Source organism: Phocoena sinus, chromosome X (assembly GCF_008692025.1).
Source record: "Phocoena sinus isolate mPhoSin1 chromosome X, mPhoSin1.pri, whole genome shotgun sequence".
Lineage (NCBI taxonomy): Eukaryota > Metazoa > Chordata > Mammalia > Artiodactyla > Phocoenidae > Phocoena > Phocoena sinus.
Window position 1 is genome coordinate 64893827 of NC_045784.1, and position 22311 is coordinate 64916137.

Consider the following 22311-nt stretch of genomic DNA (forward strand, 5'->3'; position numbering starts at 1 on the left):
TTTATGATAAAAACTCTCCAGAAAGTTGGCATAGAGGGAAACTACCTCAACATAATAAAAGCCGTAACAACAGACCAGAGCAAACACCATTCTCAATGGTGAAAAACTGAAAGCATTTCCTTTAAAATCAGGAACAAGACAAGGATGTCCACTCTCACCAATATTATTTAACATAGGTTTGGAAGTCCTAGCCATAGAAATCAGAGACGAAAAAGAAATAAAAAGAATACAATTTGGAAAAGAAGAAGTAAAACTATCACTGTTTGCAGATGATATGATACTATACATAGAAAATCCTAAAGATGCCACCAGAAAACTACTAGAGCTAATCAATGAATTTGGTAAAGTTGCAGGATATAAAGTTAATGCACAGAAATCTCCTGCATTCCTATACATTAACAACAAAAGATGAGAAAGAGAAATTTAGGAAATGACCTCATTCACCACTGCAACAAAAAGAATAAAATACCTCAGAATAAACCTGCCTAAGGAGGTAAAAGACCTGTATGCAGAAAACTATAAGACACTGATGAAAGAAATCAAAGATGATACCAACAGTTGGAGAGACATACCATGTTCTTGAATTGGAAGAATCTATATTGCAAAAATAGCTAAACTACCCAAAGCAATCTACAGATTCAATGCAATCCCTATCAAATTACCAATGTCATTTTCCACAGAAATAGAACAAAAAATCTGAAAATCTGTATGGAGATACAAAAGACCCCAAATAACCAAAGCAATCTTGAGACAAAAAAATGGAACTGGAGGAATCAGGCTCCCTGACTTCAGACTATACTACAAAGCTACAGTAATGAAGACAGAATGGCACTGGCAAAAAAACAGAAATATAGATAAATGGAACAGGATAGAAAGTCCAGAGATAAACTCACGCACCTATGGTCACCTTATCTTTGATAAAGAAAGTAAGAATATACAATGTAGAAAAGACAGCCTCTTCAATAAGTGGTGCTGGGAAAACTGGACAGCTACATGTAAAGGAATGAAATTAGAACACACCGTAACACCATACACAAAAATAAACTCAAAATGGATGAAAGACCTAAATGTATGACTGGACACTATAAAACTCTTAGAGGAAAACAAAGGCAGAAGACTCTTTAACATAAATCACAGCAAGATCTTTTTTTTTTTTTTTTTTTTCTGTACGCGGGCCTCTCACTGTTGTGACCTCTCCCGTTGCGGAGCACAGGCTCTGGACGCGCAGGCTCAGCGGCCATGGCTCATGGGCCCAGCCGCTCCGCGGCATGTGGGATCTTCCCGGACCGGGGCACGAACCCGTGTCCCCTGCATCGGCAGGCAGACTCTCAACCACTGCGCCACCAGGGAAGCCCAGCAAGATCTTTTTTGACCCACCTCCTAGAGTAATGCAAATAAAAACAAAAATTAAAAAATGGGACCTAATGAGACTTAAAAGCTTTTGCACGCCAAAGGAAACCACAAGGAAGATGAAAAGACAGCCCTCAGAATGATAGAAAATATTTCAAATGAATCAATGGACAAAGGATTAATCTCCAAAATATGTAAACAGCTCATGCAGCTGAATAGCAAAAAAAACAAACAACCCAATCCAAAAATGGGCAGAAGACCTAAACAGACATTTATCCAAAGAAGACATACAGATGGCCAAGAGGCACATCAAAAGCTTCTCAACATCACTAATTATTAGAGAAATGCAAATCAAAACTACAATGAGGCATCACCTCACACCATTTAGAATGGGCATCATCAGAACATTTATAAACACTGAATGCTGGAGAGGGTGTGGAGAAAAGGGAACCCTCTTACACTGTTGGTGGGAATGTAAATTGATACAGCCACTATGGGAACAGTATGGAGGTTCCTTCAGAAACTAGAAATAGAGCTACCATATGACCCAGCAATCCCACTCCTGGGCTTAAACCCAGATAAAACCATAATTCAAAAAGACAATGCATCCCAGTGTTCATTGCAGCACTATTGACAATAGCCAGTCATGGAAGCAACCTAAATGCCCATCAACAGAGAAATGGGAAAAGAAGAAGTGGTACATATATTCAATGGAATGTTACTCAGCCATAAAGAGGAACAAAATTGGGTCATTTGTAGAGATGTGGATGGATCTAGAGACTGTCATACAGAGTGAAGTAAATCAGAAAGAGAAAAACAAATATCGTATATTAACGTATACCTGTGGAATCTAGAAACATAGTACAGATGAACTGGTTTGCAAGGCAGAAATAGAGACACAGATGTAGAGAACAAATGTATGGACACCAAGCGGGGAAAGGGTGGGTGGGATGAATTGGGAGATTGGGATTGACATATATACACTAATGTGTGTAAAATAGATAACTAATGAGAACCTGCTGTATAGCACAGGGAACTGCACTTTTCTGTACAGTAGAAACTAACACAACATTGTAAAACAGCTATACTCCAATTTAGAAAAATTACCTCAAAGTGGATCACATGGCTAAATGTAAATTTTAATTTTATTTTTCATTGTATCAGTATACAAGAGTTATTGTTTTATTTTTATAAAAGTAATGCAAGCTCATTGTAGAATATATAGACATTACAGAAAAACATTAAGAAAAAAATCCTTCTAATCTTATTCATAAAGAGCCAGTACTATTTTGGTGTAGTCTTTCCTTTCATTTGTATATACAATCATTCCTTTAATTTTCCATACTACTTTTTCACCTAATATTTTTTCTTCCAGTTTTATTGAAGTATAATTGACATACAGCACAGTATAATTTTAAGGTGTACAGCATAATGATTTGAATTATATACATAAGGAAATGATTACCACAATAAGTTTAGTGAACATCCATTATCTCATATAGATACAAAATAAAATTATTTGCCCATTTTAAATTTGGTTGTTTGTCTTTTTGTTGTTGAATTGCAAGAATCTTTTATGTATTCTGGATACTTGACACTTATCAGATATATAATTTGCAAATATTTTCCCCCTTTTTTGAGTGGCCTTCTCAATTTTTTGATAGTGTTGTTTGATGCACAAAAGTTTTAAATTTTGATAAAGTCTAATTTATATGTTTTTCTTTTGTTTCTTGTTTTTAATGTCTTATCTAATAATCCATTACCAAATCCAGGGTCATTAAGATTTACCCCTAGGTTTTCTTTTAAGAGTTTAAGAGGTTTAAGTTTTACATTTTGGTGTTTGATCCATTTTTTATTGTGATAAAATATACACAACATATAGTTCAGCCATTTAGACTATTTTTAAGTGTATAGCTCAGTGGCATTAAGTACATTCACATTGTTGTGCAACCATCACCACCATCCAACCTAAACCCTTTTTTCATCTTTCCAAACTGAAATTCTATACTCATTAAACAACTCCTTATACCTCTTCCCTCCAGCTCCAGGCAGACACCATTTTACTTTCTGTCTCTGTTAATTTGACTACTCTAAGTCCCTTATGTAAGTGGAATCATACAGTATTTGCCTTTTTGTGACTGGCTTATTTCACTTATCATAAAGTCCTCAAAGTTCATCCACGTGGTGGCATGTGTCAGTATCCTTCCTTTTGAAGGCTGAATAATATTCCATTGTTTGTATATATTACATTTTGTTTATCCATTCATCTTTCAGTGGACATTTGGCTTGCATCCACCTTTTGGCTATTGTGAATAATGCTGCTGTGAACAAATACTGCCTTGAGACCATGCTTTCAATTCTTTTGGGTACATAACAAGAAGTGGAATTACTGGATCATATGGTAGCTCTATTTTTATTTATTTATTTATATTATTATTTTTTTTTTGCGGTACATGGGCCTCTCACTGTTGTGGCCTCTCCCGTTGCAGAGCACAGGCTCCGGATGCACAGGCTCAGTGGCCATGGCTCACGGGCCTAGCCACTCTGTGGCATGTGGGATCTTCCCGGACCGGGGCACGAATCCATGTCCCCTGCATCAGCAGGTGGACTCTCAACCACTGTGCCACCAGGGAAGCCCTGGTAGCTCTATTTTTAATTATTTGAGGAGATACCATACTATTTTCCATAGTGGCTGCACCATTTTATGCTCCCATCAACATCTCACTAGTGTTCCAGTTTCTCCACATTCTCGCCAACACTTGCCATTTTCTGCTTTTTTAAAAAAAATAGTATCCCTCCTTATGGATGTGAAGTGGTATTTCATTGTGGTTTTGATATGCATTTCCCCAATGATTAATGATGTTGAGCATCTTCTCATGTGTTTGTTGGTCATTTGGGAAAATGTCTACTCAAGTCCTTTGCCCATTTAGAAATCAGATTGGTTTGTTTTCTGTTGTTGTATAGTTGTAAGAGTTCTTTTATATTCTGGATATTAACCCCTTATTAGATATATGATTTGTAAAAATTTTCTCCCATTCCATAGGTTGCCTTTTCAGTCAGTCTGTTGTGTTTTGATGCCTAGAACTTTAAATGTATTAATGTCATCCAATTTATTTTTACTTTAGTTTACTCTGTTTTTGGTGTCATATCCAAGAAATTATTGCCAAACCAATGTCATGAAATTTATTCCTAGTTTTTCTTCTAAGTGTTTTCTAGTTTTAAAAACTACAGGTTTAGGTTTAGGTCTTTAATCCATTTGAGTTGATTTTTGTACATGGTATAATGTAAGGGTCCAACTTCATTATTTTGCATGTGTGTATCTAGTTTTCCCAACACCATTCGTTGAAAAGACCCTCCTTTCCCTTTGAATGGTCTTGGTACACTTTTCAAAAATCATCTGACCATATATGTGAGGGTTTATTTTGGCCTCTTTATTCTATTCAATTAGTTTCTATGTCTGTACCACACTGTTTTGATTACTGTAGCTTTGTAGTAAGTTTAGAAATGAGGAAATGTGAGACCTCCAACTTTGTTCTTTTTCAAGATTGTTTTGGCTATTTGGAGTCTCTTGAGATTCTATATGAATTTTAGGATAGAATTTTCTATTTATGAAAAAAGTGTCATTGGGATTTTGATAGAGATTGCACTAAATCTGTAGACTAATTTGGGTAGTAATGATATCCCTAACAATATTACCTGTTCCAATTAATGAACACGGGATGTCTTTCCATTTATTTGTATCTAACTTCATTCAGCAACTTTTTTTTAGTTTTCAGTACACAAGATTTTCACCTCCTTGGTTAAGTTTATTCCTAAGTATTTCATTCTTTTTCATGCTTTGTAAAGGTAGCTGTTTACTTAATTTTTCTGATTGCTCATTGCTAGTGTATAGAGATGCAACTGATTACTGTCTGTTGATGTGTTAATTTTGCATCCTGCAATTTTGCTGAAATCATTTATTAATTCTAACAGGATTTTTGGTGGAACCTTTAGGGTTGGATACAAGTAAGATCATGTTATCTGTGAACAGAGATAACTTTATGTCTTCCTGTCCAATTTTTATTTTTCTTGCCTACATGCACTGAGTAGAAAAAGTGTTTCTCCATCTTCTCTTTTTTTTTGGAATAATTTGAGAAAGATTGGTGCTAATTCTTCTTTAAATGTTTGATAGAATTTACTTGTGAAACTTTCTGGTCCTGGGCTTTTATTTCTTGATAGGTTTTTGATTAATACAATCTTTTTACTTACTATAGGTATATTCCATTTTTAAAATTTCTTCTTGATTCAGTTTTACTAGCTAGTGTGTTTCTAGAAATTTGCCCATTTCATCTTGGTTATCTAATTTGTTGGCACACAATTATTCATGGTATTTTCTTGTAATCCTTTCTGTTTCTGTAAGGTCTATAGTAATGTCCTACTTTCATTTCTGATATTAGTAATTTGTGTCCTCTCTGTCTCCCTCTCTCTCTCTGTTGGTCAGTGTAGTTATAGGTTTGTCAATTTTGTAGATCTTTTCAAAGCCCCACTTTTGTTTTCTTAATCATCCCTATTGTCTTCTATTCCCTATTTAGTTTACCTCTGCTCTAATCCTTATTATTTACCTCTGCTATCTTTGGGGTCAGATTGCTCTTGATTTTCTGTTTCTTTAAGGTGTAAAGAATACTGAATTAATATATTACTCCTTTTTATACTGTAGGTGTTTATAGCTATAAATTTCCCCTGAGCACTGTTTCCTTGCATCCCATAATATTTGGAATGCTATTTTTCAATTTCATTCATTCACAGTATTTTCTAATTTCCTTTGTGGATTCTTATTTAATTCACTGATTGTTTAAGAGTGTGTTGTTCAATTCCACACATTCGTGAATTTATAATTTCCCTTTGGTTATTGATTTCTAGTTTCATTCCATTGAAATCAGAGAAGATTCTTTGTGTGGTTTCAATCTTTTAAATTTATTAAGACTTCTTTTGTTACCAACCATATGATCTATACTGGAGAATGTTCCATGTGCATATGAGAAGAATGTGTATTCTTCTATTTTGAGGTGGAGTGTTCCATACATGTGTGTTACATCTAATTGGTTTTTTGTGTTGTTAAATCCTGACTTTCCTTATTAATATTCTGTCTAGGTGTTCTATCCATTACTGAAAATAGGGTATTGAAATCTCCAATTATTATTATAGAGCTGTATATTTTTTCCTTCAGTTCTGTCAATTTTTCACCCTATATTTTGGAGTTCTCTTGTTAGGTACATATATGTTTATAACTATTACACAATTCTGCTCTGTTACTATGAGTCTGACTTTTTTAAAACATTCCATATATAAGTGAGATCATGCAGTATTTGTCTTTCTGTGTCTGGTTTATTTCACTTAGCATAATGTCCTCCAGGTACGTCATGGTGTTACAAATGGCAGGATTTCTTTATTTTTAAAAGCTGAATAATATTCTATTATATGTATATACCATATTTCTTTATCCATCTGTTTGTGAACAAATAGGTTATCTCCATGTATTTATGACTGAATGCTGCAATGACTATAGGAATGCAGGTATCTCTTTGAGATACAGATTTTGTTTCCTTTGGATATATACCCAGAAGTGGGACTGCTGGATGATACAGTAGTTCTATTACTAATTTTTGAGGAACCACTGTACTGTTTTCCATAATGGCTATACCAATTTACATTCCCACAAACAGTGTACGAAGGTTCACTTTCTCCACATCCTCACCAACACTTGTTACGTTTTGACTTTTTCATGATAGCCATCTGACAGCTGTGAGGTGACACCTCATGTAGATTTGGTTTGCACTTCCCTGATAATTAGTCAGGTTGAGCACTTTTTAATATACTTGCTGGCCATGTGTATGTCTTCTTTTGAAAAATATCTATTCAGGTCCTTTGCCCATTTTTAAATGGGTATATTTGGCTTTTTGCTATTGAGTTGTAAGAGTTCCATATATATTTTAGATAATAACCCGTTTTCAGATATATGGTAATCAAATATTTTCTCCTATTCCATAGGTTGCCTTATTATTGTGCTGATTGTTTCCTCATGTGCAGAAACGTTTTAGCTTGATATAATCCCACTTGTTTGTTTTTGCTTTTGTTTGTATGTGCTTTGGTCTCAAATCCAAAAAATCATGCCAAGACCACTGTAAAGGAGTTTTTCCCTTTTCCCTTCTAGGATTTGTATGTTTTCAAGTCTTATATTTAAATCATTAATCCATTTTAAATTAATTTTTGTGAATGGTCTGAGATAAAGGTCCAATTTTATTCTTTTGCATGTGGATATGCAGTTTTTCCAGCAACATTTATTGAAAGATATTATCATTTTCTCATTGTGTATTCATGGCAACTTTGTTGACAGTTGACTCCATATACATGAGTTTATTTCTGGGCTCTTAATTCTGTTCCATTGGTCTATGTGTCTGTTTTTATGCCAGTATCGTACAGTTTAGATTACTATAGCTTTATAGTATAATTTGAAATCAGGGAGTGTGATGCTTCCAGCTTTTTCTTGCTGAAGATTGCCTTAACTATTTGGGATCTTCTGTGGTTACAAATGAACATTAGGATTGTTTTTTCTATTTCAGTAAAAAATGCCATTGGAATCTTGATGGGGGTTGCATTGAATCTATAGATGGCTTTGGATAGTATGGATATTTTAACAATATTAATTCTTCCAATCCATAAGAATGATATGGATTTATTTGTTTTTTCAATTTCTTTCATCATTGTTTTATAGCTTTACTTGTACAGATCTTTCACCTCTTTGGTTAAATTTATTCTTAAGTATTTTATTCTTTGTTTATGCTATTGTAAATGGGGTTGCTTTCTTAATTTCTTTATTGGATAGCTTGTTTTTAGGGTATAAAAACACAACTGATTTTTTTAAATCCTGCAACTTTACAGAATTCATTTATTCTAAATTGGTTTCGGTGGAGTCTTTAGGATTTTCTATATATAACATTATGTCATCTGTGAATAGAAAAGTTAACTTCTTCCTTTCTGATTTTTATGCCTTTTATTTCCTTTTCTTGCCTAATTGCTCTAGCTAGGACTTCCAGTACTATGTTGAATGGAAGTTGTGAGAGTGGGCATCCTTGTCTTGTTCCTGATATTGGAGGAAAATCTTTCAACTTTTCACCATTGAGTATGATATTTGCTACAGGCTTGTCATATATGGTCTTTATTATGTTGAGGTACATTTGTTCTATACTTAATTTGTTGAGAATTTTTATCATGAAAGAATGTTGGAATCTGTCATGTTTTTTTCTGTATCTCTTGAGATAATTATATGATTTTTTAAATCTTTAATTTAAAAAATATGGTGTATCACATTTATTGATTTACGTATGTCAAACCATCCTTTTATCCCAGGTATAAATCCCACTTGGCTGTGGTGAATGATCCTTTTATTATGCTGTTGAATTTGGTTTGATAGTATTTTGTTAAGGATTTTATATCTATGTTGTTTGGGGATACTGGCCTAATTTCTTTCCTTGTAAGTGTCCTTCTCTGACGTTGGTATCATGGTAATGCTGTCTTTGTAAATGTTTCGAAGCATACTAAATTTTTTTGGAAGAATGTGAGAAGGTTTGCTATAAATCTTTCTTTAAATGTTTGACAGAATTCACAAGTGAATCCATCTGGCCCTGGACTTTTATTTGTTTGCAGATTTTTTTTATTACTGATTCAAACTCCTTGTTATTGATTTGTTCAGATTTTTTATTTCTTCATGTTTCAGTCTTGGAAGGTTGTATATTTCTAGGAATATCCACTTCTTCTAGGTTATCTGATTTATTAATTGTTCATATTAATTGTTTATTAATTGTTCATTTATTAATTGTTCTTATGATCCTTTGTATTTCTGTGGCATCACTCATAACATCTCTTTTTAAAGTTTATTTATTTGAGTCTTCTCTGTTTTCTGGTTCTAGTAAGTGTAGCTAAAGGTCTGTCAATTTTTTTATCTTTGCAGAAAACCAGATTTTTGTTTCTCTGATCTTTTCTATTGTTTTTCTAGCTTTTATTTCATTTCTTTCTGCTCTGATATTTGTGATTTCCTTCCTTCTATCAATTTAGGGCTTAGTTTCTTCTTTTTCTAGTTCTCTGAGATGAAAACTTAGGTTGTTTATTTGAGATATTTCTTTTTTCTCAATGTAGGCATTAATTGTTATAAACTTCCCTCTTAGAACTGCTTTTGCTGCATCACATAAGTTTCGGTATATTGTAACGCCATTTTCATTTTTGTCAACATATTTTTTGATTTCTCTCTTGATTTTGATTTCTCTCTTGATTTCTTCTTGACCCATAGGTTGTCCAGGAGGGTGTTGTTTAATTTCCACGTATGTGTAAGTTTTCCAGTTTCCCTGTGTTATTGATTTCTACTTTCACACAATTATATTAGAAAATATCATCGATATAATTCAACTTTCTTAAATTTTAAGACTTGTTTTTTGGCCTAACATACGCTCTATCCCAGAGAAAGTTCCGTATGTGCTTGAAAAGAATATGTATTCTACTGCTGTTGTGTAGAATGTTCTGGGTATATCTGTTGGGTACATTTGGTCTACTGAATTATTCATATTTGCTTTTCCATTAGTACTTTTCAGTCTAGATGATCTATCCATTCATAAAATTGGGATATTGAAGTTCTCTATTATTATTTAATTTAATTAATATTTTTATTTTTATAACATCTTTATTGGAGTTTTCTTTAAACATCTTTATTGGGGTATAATTGCTTTACAATGGTGTGTTAGTTTCTGCTTTATAACAAAGTGAATCAGTTATACATATACGTATGTTCCCATATCTCTTCCCTCTTGCATCTCCCTCCCTCCCACCCTCCCTATCCCACCCCTCCAGGCGGTCACAAAGCACCAAGCTGATATCCCTGTGCCATGCAGCTGCTTCCCACTAGCTATCTACCTTATGTTAGTGTGTATATGTCCATGACTCTCTCTCACCCTGTCATTTATTGGACTTTAATTGCTTTAGAATGGTGTATTAGTCACAGCTTTATAACAAAGTGAATCAGCTATACATATACATATATACCCACACCTCTTCCCTCTTGCGTCTCCCTCCCTCCCACCCTCCCTATCCCACCCCTCTAGGTAGTCACAAAGCACCGAGCTGATCTCCCTGTGCTATGCGGCTGCTTCCCACCAGCTATCTATTTTACATTTGGTAGTGTACATATGTCCATGCCACTCTCTCACTTTGTCCCAGCTTACCCTTCCCCCTCCACATGTCCTCAAGTCCATTCTCTAGTAGCTCTGCGTCTTTATTCCCGTCTTGCCCCTAGGTTCTTCACGACCATTTTTTTTTTAGATTCTATATATATGTGTTAGCATATGGTATTTGTTTTTCTCATTCTGACTTACTTCACTCTGTATAACACACTCTAGGTCAGTCCATCTCACTACAAATAACTCAATTTTGTTTCTCTTTATGGCTGGGTAATATTCCATTGTATATATGTGCTACATCTTCTTTATCCATTCATCTGTCAATGGACACTTAGGTTGCTTCCATGTCCTGGCTATTGTAAAGAGAGCTGCAATGAATATTGTGTTCCATGACTCTTTTTGAATTATGGTTTTCTCAGGGTATATGTCCAGTAGTGGGATTGCTGGGTGGGATGGTAGTTCTATTTTTAGTTTTTTAAGGAAACTCCATATGTTTTTCCTTAGTGGCTGTATCAATTTACATTCCCACCAACAGTGCAAGAGGGTTCCCATTTCTCCACACCCTCTCCAGCATTTACTGCCTGTAGATTTTTTGATGATGGCCATTCTGACCACTGTGAGATGATATTTCATTGTAGTTTTGATTTGCATTTCTCTAATGATTAATGATGTTGAGAATACCTTCATGTGTTTGCTGGCAATTGGCATATCTTCTTCGGAGAAATGTCTATTTAGGTCTTCTGCCCATTTTTGGATTAGGTTGTTTGTTTTTTTGATATTGAGCTGCATGTGGTGCTTGTAAATTTTGGAGATTAATCCTGTCAGTTGCTTCATTTGCAAATATTTTCTCTCATTCTGAGGGTTGTTTTTTCATCTAGTTCATGGTTTCCTTTGCTGCGCAAAAATTTTTAAGTTTCCTTATGTCCCACTTGTTTATTTTTGTTTTTATTTCCATTTCTCTAGGAGGTGGGTCAAAAAGGATCTTGCTGTGATTTATGTCATAGAGTGTTCTGCCTATGCTTTCCTCTAAGAGTTGGAGAGTGTCTGGCCTTACATTTAGGTCTTTAATACATTTTGAGTTTATTATTGTGTATGATGTTAGGGAGTGTTCTGATTTCATTCTTTTACATGTAGATTTCCAGTTTTCCCAGAACCATTTATTGAAGAGGCTGCCTTTTCTCCACTGCCTCCTTTATCAAAGATAAGGTGACCATATGTGCATGGGTTTATCTCTGAGCATGCTATCCTGTTCCATTGATCTGTATTTCTGTTTTTGTGCCAGTACCATACTTTCTTGATTACTATAGCTTTGGAGTATACTCTGAAGACATGGAGTCTGATTCCTCCAGCTCCATTTTTCTTTCTCAACATTGCTTTGGCTATTCGGGGTCTTTTGTGTTTCCATACAAATTGTGAAATTGTTTGTTCTAGTTCTGTGAAAAATGCCAGTGGTAGTTTGATAGGGATTGCATTGAATCTGTAGACTGCTTTGGGCAGTATAGTCATTTTCACAATGTTGATTCTTCCAATGAAAGAACATGGTATATCTCTCCATCTATTTGTATCATCTTTAATTTTTTCATCAGTGTCTTATAGTTTTCTGCATATGGTCTTTTGTCTGCTTAGGTAGGTTTATTCCTAGATATTTTATTTTTCTATTTGCAATGGTAAATGGGAGTGTTTTCTTAATTTCACTTTCAGATTTTTCATCATTAGTGTATATGAATGTCAGAGATTTCTGTGCATTAATTTTGTATCCTGCTACTTTACCAAATTCATTGATTAGCTCTGGTAGGTTTCTGGTAGCATCTTTAGGATTCTGTATGTATAGTATGATGGCATCTGCAAACAGTGACAGCTTTACTTCTTCTTTTCCAATTTGGATTCCTTTTATTTCTTTTTCCTCTCTTTTTGCCGTGGCTAAACCTTCCAATACTATGTTCAATAATATTGGTGAGAGTGGGCAACCTTGTCTTGTTCCTGATCTTAGTGGAAATGCTTTTCAGTTTTTCACCATTGAGGACTATGTTGGCTGTGGGTTTGTCATATCTGGACTTTATTATGCTGAGGTAAGTTCCCTGTATGCCTACTTTCTGGAGGGTTTTTTTTTATCATAAATGGGTGTTGAATTTTGTTGAAAGCTTTCTCTGCATCTACTGAGATGATCATATGGCTTTTCTCCTCCAGTTTGTTAATATGGTGTATCACATTGATTTGTGCATATTGAAGAATCCTTGCATTCCTGGGATAAATCCCACTTGATCATGGTGTATGATCCTTTTAATGTGTTGTTGGATTCTGTTCGCTAGTATTTTGTGGAGGATTTTTGCATCTAGGTTCATCAGTGATATTGGCCTGCAGTTTTCCTTCTTTGTGACATCTTTGTCTGGTTTTGGTATCTGGGTGATGGTGGCTTCGTAGAATGTGTTTGGGAGTGTTCCTCCCTTTGCTGTATTTTGGAAGAGTTTGAGAATGAGAGGTGTTAGCTCTTCCCTAAATATTTGATAGAATTCGCCTGTGAAGCTATCCGGTCCTGGGCTTTTGTTTGCTGGAAATTTTTCATCACAGCTTCAATTTCAGTGATTGTGATTGGTCTGTTCATATTTTCTATTTCTTCCTGGTTCAGTCTCAGAGGCTTGTGCATTTTTAAGAATTTGTCCATTTCTTCCAGGTTGTCCAATTTATTGGCATAGAGTTGCTTGTAGTGATCTCTCATGATCCTTTGTATTTCTGCAGCGTCAGTTGTTACTTCTCCTTTTTCATTTCTAATTTAAGTGATTTGAGTCTTCTCCCTTTTTTTCTTTATGAGTCTCATTAATGGTTTAAAAATTTTGTTTATATTCTCAAAGAACCAGCTTTTAGTTTTATTGACTTTTGCTATCGTTTCCTTCATATCTTTTTCATTTATTTCTCATCTGACCTTTATGATTTCTTTTCTTCTGCTAACTTTCGGGTTTTTTTGTTCTTCTTTCTCTAATTGCTTTAGGTGTAGGGTTAGGTTGTTTATTTGAGATGTTTCTTGTTTCTTAAGGTAGGATTGTATTGCTATAAACTTCCTTCTTAGAACAGATTTTGCTGCATCCCATAGATTTTAGGTTGTCGTGTTTCCATTGTCATTTGTTTTTAGGTGTTTTTTGATTTCCTGTTTGATTTCTTCAGTGATCTCTTGGTTATTAAGTAGTGTATTGTTTAGCCTCCATGTGTTTGTATTTTTTACAGACTTTTTCCTGTAATTGACATCTAGTCTCAAAACATTGTGGTCAGAAAACATACTTGATAAGGTTTCAATTTTCTTAAATGTACCAAGGCTTGATGTGTGAACCAAGATATGATCTATCCTGGAGAATGTTCCATGAGCACTTGAGAAGAAAGTGTATTGTGTTGTTTTTGGATGAAATGTCCTATATATATATAAATTATGTCCATCTTGTTTAATGTATCATTTAAAGCTTGTGTTTCCTTATTTATTTTCCTTTTGGATGATCTGTCCTTTGGTGACAGTGGGGTGTTAAAGTCTCCTACTATGACTGTGTTACTGTCAATTTCCCCTTTTATGGCTGTTAGTATTCTTATTATGTATGAGGTGCTCCTATGTTGGGTGCATAAATATTTACAATTTTTATATCTGCTTCTTGGATCGATCCCTTGATCATTATGTAGTAGTATCCTTCTTTGTCTCCTGTAATAGTCTGTTTTAAAGTCTATTTTGTCTGATATGAGAAATGCCACTGCAGCTTTCTTTTGATTTCCATTTGCATGGAATATCTTTTTCCATCCCCTCACTTTCAGTCCATGTGTGTCCCTAGGTTTGAAGTGGGTCTCTTGTAGACAGCATATATACGGGTCTTGTTTTGTATCCATTCAGCCAGTGTTTGTCTTTTGGTTGGAGCATTTAATCCGTTTACATTTAAGGTAATTATCGATATGTATTTCCTGTTATCATCTTCTTAATTATCCTGGGTTTGTTATTGCAGGTATTTTTATACTCTTATGTTTCCCACCTAGAGAAATTGCTTTAGCATTTGCTGTAAAGCTGGTTTGGTGGTGCTGAATTCTCCTAGCTTTTGCTTGTCTGTAAAGGTTTTAATTTCTCCATCAAATCTGAATGAGATCCTTGCTGGGTAGAATCATCTTGGTTGTAGGTTTTTCCCTTTCAACACTTTAAATATGTCCTGTCACTGCCTTCTGGCTTGCAGAGTTTCTGCTGAAGGGTCAGCTGTTAACCTTATGGGGATTCCCTTGTGTGTTATTTGTTGTTTTTCCCTTGCTGCTTTTAAGAAATATTTTTGTATTTAATTTTTGATAGCTTGATTAATATGTGCCTTGGCGTGTTGCTCCTTGGATTTATCCTGTATGGGACTCTCTGTGCTTCCTGGACTTGATTAACTATTTCCTTTCCCATGTTAGGGGAGTTTTCAACTATAATTTCTTCAAATATTTTCTCAGGCCCTTTCTTTTTCTCTTTTTCTTCTGCAACCCCTATAATTCGAATGTAGGTGTGGTTAATGTTGTCCCAGAGGTCTCTGAGACCGTCCTCAATTCTTTTCATTACTTTTTCTTTATTTTGCTCTGCAGTAGTTATTTCCACTATTTTATCTTCCAGATCACTTATCCCGTCTTCTGCCTCAGTTATTCTGCTATTGATTCCTTCTAGAGAATTTTTTATTTCTTTTATTGTGTTGTTCATCACTGTTGTTTGCTCTTTAGTTCTTCTATGCCCTTGTTGAACATTTCTTGTATTTTCTCCATTCTATTACCAAGATTTTGGATCATCTTTACTATCTTTATTCTGAATTTTCAGGTAGATTGCCTATTTCCTCTTCATTTGGAAGGTTTGGTGGGATTTTACCTTGCTCCTTCATCTACTGTGTATTTCTCTGTCTTATCATTTTGCTTAACTTACTGTGTTTGGGGTCTCCTTTTTGCAGGTTGCTGGTTCATAGTTCCCATTGTTTTTGGTGTCTGCCCCCAGTGGCTACAGTTTGTTCGGTGGGTTGTGTAGGCTTCCTGGTGGAGGGGAGTAGTGCCTGTCTTCTGGTGGATGAGGCTGGATTTTGTCTTTCCTGTGAGCAGGTTCACATCTGGTGGTGTGTTTTGTGGTGTCTGTGACCTTATTATGATTTTAGGTAGCCTCTCAGCTGATGGGTGGCGTTGTGTTCATGTCTTTCTAGTTGTTTGGCATAGGGTGTCCAGAACTGTAGCTTGCTGGTCATTGAGTGCAGCTGGGTCTTGGCATTGATATGGAGATCTGTGGGAGATTTTCACCGTTTGATATTACATGGAGCTGGGAGGTCTCTGCTGGACCAATGTCCTGAACTTGGCACTCCCACCTCAGAGGCACAGTCCTGACTCCTGGCCAGAGCCCCAAGAACCTGTCATCCACACGGCTCAGAATAAAAGGGAGAAAAAAAGAAAGAAATAGAGAAAAAGATAAAATGAAATGAAGTTATTAAAATAAAAAATAATTATTAAAATTTTTTAAAGTAATAAAAAAAAGAAAGAAGAGAGCAACCAAACCAAAAAACAAATCCACCAATGATAGCAAGAGCTAAAATGTATACTAAAAATAAACGAAAAGGAAACAGATGGACAGAACCCTAGGACAAATGGTAAAAGCAAAGCTATACAGAGAAAATCACACACAGAAGCATACACATACACACTCACAAAAAGAGAGAAAGGGGAAAATATATATATATTGTTGCTCCCAAAGTCCACCTCTTCAATTTGGGATGATTCGTTGTGTATTCAGGTATTCCACAGATGCAAGGTACATCAAGTTGATTGTGGAGATTTAATTCACTGCTCCTGAGGCTGCTTGGAGAAATTTCCCCTTCTTTTCTTTGTTCATACAGCTCCCGGGGCTCAGCTTTGGGTTTGGCCCCGCCTCTGCATGTAGGTTACCTGAGGTCGTCTGGTCTTCGCTCAGACAGGATGGCGTTAAAGTAGCAGCTGATTCAGGGGCTCTGGCTCACTCTGGCCAGGGGGAGGGAGAGGTACGGTATGCGGGGCGAGCCTGTGGCAGCAGAGGCCAGCGTGATGTTCCATCAGCCTGAGGCATGCCCTGTTTTCTCCCTGGGAAGTTGTCCCTGGATCCCGGGACCCTGGCAGTGGCGGGCTGTACAGGCTCCCAGGAGGGGAGGTGTGGATAGTGACCCGTGCTTGCACACAGGCTTCTTGGTGGCTACAGCAGTAGCCTTAGCGTCTCATGCCCATCTCTGGGGTCCGCACTGATAGCCATGGCTCGCGCCCATCTCTGGAGCTCCTTTAAGCGGTGTTCTTAATCCCCTCTCCTCATGCACCACAAAACAAAGAGGGAAGAAAAAGTCTGTTGCCTCTTAGGCAGGTCCAGACTTTTTCCCAGACTCCCTCCTGGCTAGCTGTGGCACAGTAGCCCCCTTCAGGCTGCGTTCACGCAGCCAACCCCAGTCCTCTTCCTGCGATCCGAGTGATGCCCAAGCCTTAGCTCCCAGCCCCCACTTGCCCTGGTGGGTGAGCAGACAAGCCTCTCGGGTTGGTGAGTGCTGGTCATCACCAATCCTCTGTGCGGGAATCTCTCTGCTTTGCCCTCTGCACCCGTGTTGCTGCGCTCTCCTCCGCGGCTCCGAAGCTTCCCCCATCCGCCACCTGCAGTCTCCACCTGTGAAGCGGTTTCCTAGTGTTTGGAAACCTTTCCTCCTTCACAGCTCCCTCATACTGGTTCAGGTCCCGTCCCTATTCCTTTTTCCTTTTTTTCTTTTTTCTTTTGCCCTACCCAAGTATATGGGGGGTTTCTTGCCTTTTGGGAGGTCTGAGGTCTTCTGCCAGTGTTCAGTAGGTGTTCTGTAGGAGTTGTTCCACATGTAGATATATTTTTGATGTATTTGTGAGGAGGAAGGTGATCTCCACATCTTACTTTTCCACCATCTTGAAGCTCCTCTCCTCTATTATTTTATTCTCTCTATTCCTCCCTTCAATGTTGTTAATATGTGCTTGATATATTTAGATGCTTTAATGCTAGGTGCATATATATTTACAACTGTCATATCCTCTTGATGAATTTACCTGTTTTAGTATTATATAATGATCTACTTTGTCTCCACTTATGGTTGTTGACTTGAAGTCTATTTGCCTGATATATTGTAGATATCCTTGATCTCTTTTAGCTTCCATTTGCATGGAATATCTTTTTCCATCCCTTCACTTTAAGCTCATATGTATCCTTAAATCTTAAATGAGTCTCTTATAGGCATGTAACTGTGTCTTGCTTTTTTTTTTATCCATTCAGCTACTCTATGTCTTTTGATTGGAGAATTTAACCAATTAACATTAGAAGTAATAATTGATAGGTAAGGATGCACTATACCAGTTTGTTAATTGTTTTCTGGCTGTTTTGTAGTTCCTTTATTCATCCTAAGTGTTTTCCTTTGTGGTTTGATTTTCTGTAGTAGTGTACTTTTATTTCCTTTTCTTTATCTTTTGTGTATCTGCTAGAGTTTTTTGGGGGGTTACCATGGAGCTTACATAAAACATCTTATATTTATAACATTCTATTTGAAGCTGTTAAGAAGTTAACTTCCACTGCATACATAAACACTATCGTATTACTTCCTCCCCAACATTTTATGCATTTGATTTCTCAATTTACATCACTTTATAGTGTATCCATTAAAAATATTTTACTCATAGTTATTTTTAATACTTTGTTTTTTAATCTTTATACCAGAGTTAAAAGTGATTTACACACCACCATTACAGTATTACAGTATTTTGAATTGTTCCATATATTAACCATTATCAGTGCATGTTTGTTTTACTTTCATAGGTTTTCACATTACTAATTGTCATCTTGTCATTTCATCTTCAACATTTCTTGTAAGGCACTTCTCCTAGGGATGAACTCCTTCAGGTTTTGTTTGGTGGAAAACTAACTCTCCTTCATTTCTGAAGGATGGCTTTGCTGGGTAAGACAACCTTTGTAAAAAATGCTTGTAGTTTTTTCTACAAGCATTTTTAATATATCATTCCACTCTGTCCTGGCCTGCAAGGTTTCTTCTCAGAAATCCACTGATGGCCTTATGCAGTTTCCCTTGTGATTGATCACTCTTTCTCTTTTTCTACTTTCAAAACTCCTTGTCTTTGACTTTTGAAAGTTTGACTATAGTATGTCCTGGTAAAGTCCTCTTTTGGTTGAAACTGGGGACTTTTGAGCTTCATGTACCTGGATATCCATATCTCTCCCCAAATTTGGGAAATTTTCAGCCATTATTTATTTAAATAAGCTTTCTGCCCCTTTCTCTCTTCTCCTTTTATCCCCATAATGCATATATTCTTATGCTTGATGGTGTCTCATAAGTCCCATGAACTGTCTTCACCCTTTCATTCTTTTTTCTTTTTGTTCCTCTAACTGGATAATTTCATATTACCTATGCTTGAGTTTTCAGGCTCTTTCTTCTGCTTCATCAAATCTGTTGTTGATACTCTCTATATTATTTTTCCTTTCATTCATTGTATTTTTCAGCTCCAGAATTGTTTTTGTTCTTTTTTTAATGGTTTATCTCTATTTGTTTAACTTCTTGTTTTGTTCCTGATTTCGTTGAGTTGTCTATCTGTGTCCTCCTGTAAATTGTCAAGTTCCTTAAAATAATTATTTTGATTTTTTTTATAGATCTCTTTGCAGTTGCTTACCAGAATATTGTGCTCCTTTGGTGGTGTTATTTTTCCTTGAGTGTTTGCATTTCTTGTATCATTGCATGGATGTGTTCACATTTGATGTAGCAACCACTTCTTCCAGAATTTATGGACTGGTTTAAGTGGGGAAAGCCCTTTATCTATTGGTGGGTACAAGTCTTACAGTTGGGTGGGATGAAGTAGTTCTGACTCCAGGGAAGGTTCAGTCTCTGTGCAGCTCTGTCAGCTGTCATCAGCATCAGCAAAGATTGAAGGAGACGTTGGTGGCCAAGGCTGTGGGTGTCTGCAGAAGAAGTGTGGGCTGTTGAGGTCTTCAGTAGTAACGGCTTCTGGAGTCCTCCTGATACCTTTTTCTAGCATGGTGGAAGTCATGGCTGAGGGGATCCTTCGAGGCCCTGGGTCCAGTTTGTGGACACACTTACTGTGGTTGTGCCTATGATGTTTGATGCATGGGTGCCTATGGAGAAGCAATGGAGACAGAGTCTGGAATGGAGGCATGTGTGAAGCCACTGGAGTGGCTCAGGGGTCTAGGGAGGTGGTGGTGTTAGTGCCTGGGGCACAGGCAACCTCACTGCAATGGTGGTAATGGTGTGCAAGGTGCATGCACTTGCAGAGTAGATATGGAGCTATGGTCTGGATAGCAGGCATGCGTGGTGCATGGATGAGCCTGCTACAGTAGTGGCTTGGGTGTTCCATGTTTGAGCACTTGTGAAGCAGCTAGTGGACCTGGGTTCTAGAGGGCAGGTACACCCACTGCAGCAGTGCTCTGGTTTCTGTGGTGCAGGCACTTGCAGATTGGCTGTGGATACAGGGTCCAGAGCATGTGCTCATGGAGTGATAGTGTCTCTAGTACCTGGGCCATGGGATACCCTGCAGTGTCAGTGGCTCTGGTGTCTGAGTTATTGGTATATGTGGAGTGGCCATGGAGCCAGTTTCTGGAGCATGGGCATGCATGGAGTCTGGTGGCAGGTGCTGGGGTCAGGTGGTAGGTACACATGGAGTGGCCATAGGTCTGGTGTCTAGGGCAAGCACAGTGTTGGGGGGGGCGGTGGCAGCCCTGGTACTGAGGCAGCACAACAGCAGCTTCTTCTTTTAGAGAAGTCTCAGCAGTGTCTCACTCCCTGGGGTGTCTGTGGCAATGTTGGCTGTTGGTTACTTCAGTGGCAAAAGCTGACAGTATCCTCTACAGAGCAGGCTGCTGGGGTCCACACCAACAAACACTATGGAGTCCTCTGCTGTTAAAGCTGCAGAAATTCATGTCTGTCATGGGAGCGGTTGAGATCCTCAGAAGCAAAAGTTGCAAGGATCCTCCACAGAGGAGACCAGTGGGGACTGCATGGGCATCTGCCACAGGGCTGTTACTGATAGCCTCTGCCCTGTTTCTTTGTTCTTAGCCCTCTTCAGATGTCTCTGCCATGATTTCCCCAGCAATCCTTTCTGTGTGGTTATTCTCCATTTTTTTCCCCACTGTGTTGCTGCAGGCTCTTAATTACTTGAGCCCCCCCCAGGGATATTTTCATTTCTGTATAGCTGTCTGTTGTTTTTGGTAGGGGGGGGCAGGGATAGAGGCTGGTATCTCCTACTCTGCCATCTTTCTGACATCATTCAGTAGGTCTTTTTCTTCTTTGTGTCTTGTAACTGTTTTTGGCTTAAAACCTCTTCGTGTGATATTAGTATATCTACCCTTGCTCTCTTTTGATTACTATTTGCTTGGAATAACTTTTTCCATCCTTTCACTTTCAACCTATTTATGTCTTTGGCTCTAAAGTGAGTCATTTGTAGACAGCATAAAGATAGATGATAATGTTTATCCATTATGCCAACGTCTGCCTTTTAATTGGATAGTTTAATCCATTTATATTTCAAATAATTACTCATAAGGAAGAACTTCCGCCATTTTCTATATAACCTATATCTCATGTTCCTCGATTCTTGCATTACTACCTTCCTTTGTGTTTTTTAAACATTTTATTTGAGTATAATTGATTTACAATGTTGTGTTAGTTTCAGGTGTACAGCAAAGTGATTCAGTTATACATATACATATATTCATTCTTTCTTTTCTCATATAGGTTATCACAGAATATTGAGTAGAGTTCCCTGTGCTATACAGTAGGTCCTTGTTGGTTATCTTATATGTAGTAGTGTGTGTATGTTCATCCCAAGCTCCTGATTTATCCCTCTCCACCATGTCTTCCCTTCAGTAACCATAAGTTTGTTTCCAATATCTGTGAGTCTGTCTCTGTTTTGTAAATAAGTTCATTTGCATCTTTTTTTAAATTAGAATCCACATATGAGAGATATCACATGATATTTGTCTTTCTCTGTGTTTAATTTTATTTTGTATGTGTACAATTTTGATCCCATAAATGGGAAAATTAAAACCAGTACTTTCCCTAATGTTTGGAGGCTGTTGAAACTTCTTCCATTGTTTTTTTTTCCTACTTTGGAAACTAATCTGTTTCACAGTAGTCACATATTATAAATGCCTGATATTATTAGAATTTTTTATGCACCCTCCCAAATATTGCATGAAACACTTTCATTCAAGGGAACACAATTTGAAAATGATCAATTTAACTATTGTAATTTTTTCTAGTTGTCTCCTAGATTCTCACTGAGGCCTAAATTATTATAGTTGCATAGAATTGAAATAGATGAGTCCTCAGAATCCAAGTGTTTTCTTGTTTCTCTCAATCTATCACCAATACAGATAGTGGTTTCCTAGTCTTAAAGATATCCATGGCTGGTGATTTCACAAACTCCTTCAATAGACTATCTTATTCTTAATTTACATTTATCACTACAAGTCCTTTTTAAAGATCACCCTGAATCTCTCTTTTGTAATGGAAGGTTATTTGCTCCTCTTTTTGCCCTCTTCTTGCCTTATTGGCATTTCTACTTTCCTCTGTTTTTAGCCTTTGTGAAGTAACCAGTATTCTTACCTTCTGGTTTGGCTGTTGTGGGAGTGTAAAAATAGACTTCCAGTAGGTCCAGGTAAAGAACACAAAGATGGCATGGTAGAATATGAGGTAGATAACTGAAATTTAAGAAAAAAATCAGTGTTTATATTTTCGTCCATTTCTAA

The 22311-nt window shown here is 36.8% G+C and overlaps 1 protein-coding gene across 2 annotated transcripts in view; it reads right to left on the reverse strand.

The window, feature by feature from the left end:
- Positions 1–22311, reverse strand: part of ZDHHC15 (zinc finger DHHC-type palmitoyltransferase 15) — a 126709-nt gene that overhangs the window by 78135 nt on the left and 26263 nt on the right. For both annotated transcript variants that reach the window (XM_032620914.1, XM_032620915.1), the window contains one exon: positions 22169–22263. In XM_032620914.1, the coding sequence (XP_032476805.1) occupies positions 22169–22263 (95 nt within the window). The remainder of the gene's footprint in view (positions 1–22168; positions 22264–22311) is intronic.